Raw genomic sequence first — 654 nt, 5'->3', positions numbered from 1 at the left:
CCTCGCCGGCCGGGCCGGGCTCGAAGTTCTTCTCGGACTCCAGGTAGGACGCGCGGGGGTCGAAGTCGGCGGCCATGCGCTTCTCCATCTGGTCGGGGTTCTGCGCCTTCATGATGAGCTTGTAGGGCTTGCCGTGCAGCTTGGCGAGCAGGTGGCACCACGTGGCGCCCAGCAGCGGCAGCGTGGCCAGCAGCAGCAGGAAGATGCTGACCACCACGATGATGATCAGCGACGGGATCTCCTTCTTGGTGCTGAACACCACCTGCACCTGGCACTCCTCGCCCAGGTAGCTCAGGCACACCGAGTAGTTGGTGCCGGGGTTCAGGCCCTGGAACCAGTACGAGTTCACGCCGGCCTCGATCCGCGACCACTGCACCAGGGCGTGGCCCCGGCGGTTGACCGAGGTGTGGTTGCTGCCCAGCTCGTTGGTGGCCACGCAGGTGTAGGTGCCCTCCTCGCGCTTACTCAAGTGCGGGATCACCAAGGTGCCGTTCTTGAAGACCAGGAAGCGCTCGGGCTCCTGCTGCTGGGGCTGCTCCTTCCCGGCGCTCTCCGGGGGGCTCCCGCTGAGCTCCAGGCTCTGGCCGGCCGTGCGGATCTTCCAGCGGAGCTCGGGCGGCGGCGAGCCGGTCACGGGGCAGTGCAGGCTCCGCG

At 67.9% G+C, this 654-nt stretch overlaps 1 protein-coding gene across 1 annotated transcript in view; it reads right to left on the bottom strand.

Annotated features, from left to right (window-relative positions):
* Positions 1-654, bottom strand: part of LOC103622943 (immunoglobulin superfamily containing leucine-rich repeat protein 2) — a gene marked incomplete at its 5' end in the record, with an annotated part of 10372 nt that overhangs the window by 8834 nt on the left and 884 nt on the right. The window contains one exon of the mRNA XM_008641969.1: positions 7-647. Within this exon, the coding sequence (XP_008640191.1) occupies positions 7-647 (641 nt within the window). The remainder of the gene's footprint in view (positions 1-6; positions 648-654) is intronic.

Source organism: Corvus brachyrhynchos, unplaced genomic scaffold, assembly GCF_000691975.1.
Source record: "Corvus brachyrhynchos isolate BGI_N302 unplaced genomic scaffold, ASM69197v1 scaffold309, whole genome shotgun sequence".
Classification (NCBI taxonomy): Eukaryota; Metazoa; Chordata; class Aves; order Passeriformes; family Corvidae; genus Corvus; species Corvus brachyrhynchos.
Note: the sequence above shows the minus strand (reverse complement) of the source record. Positions and strands in the feature narration are given on the sequence as shown.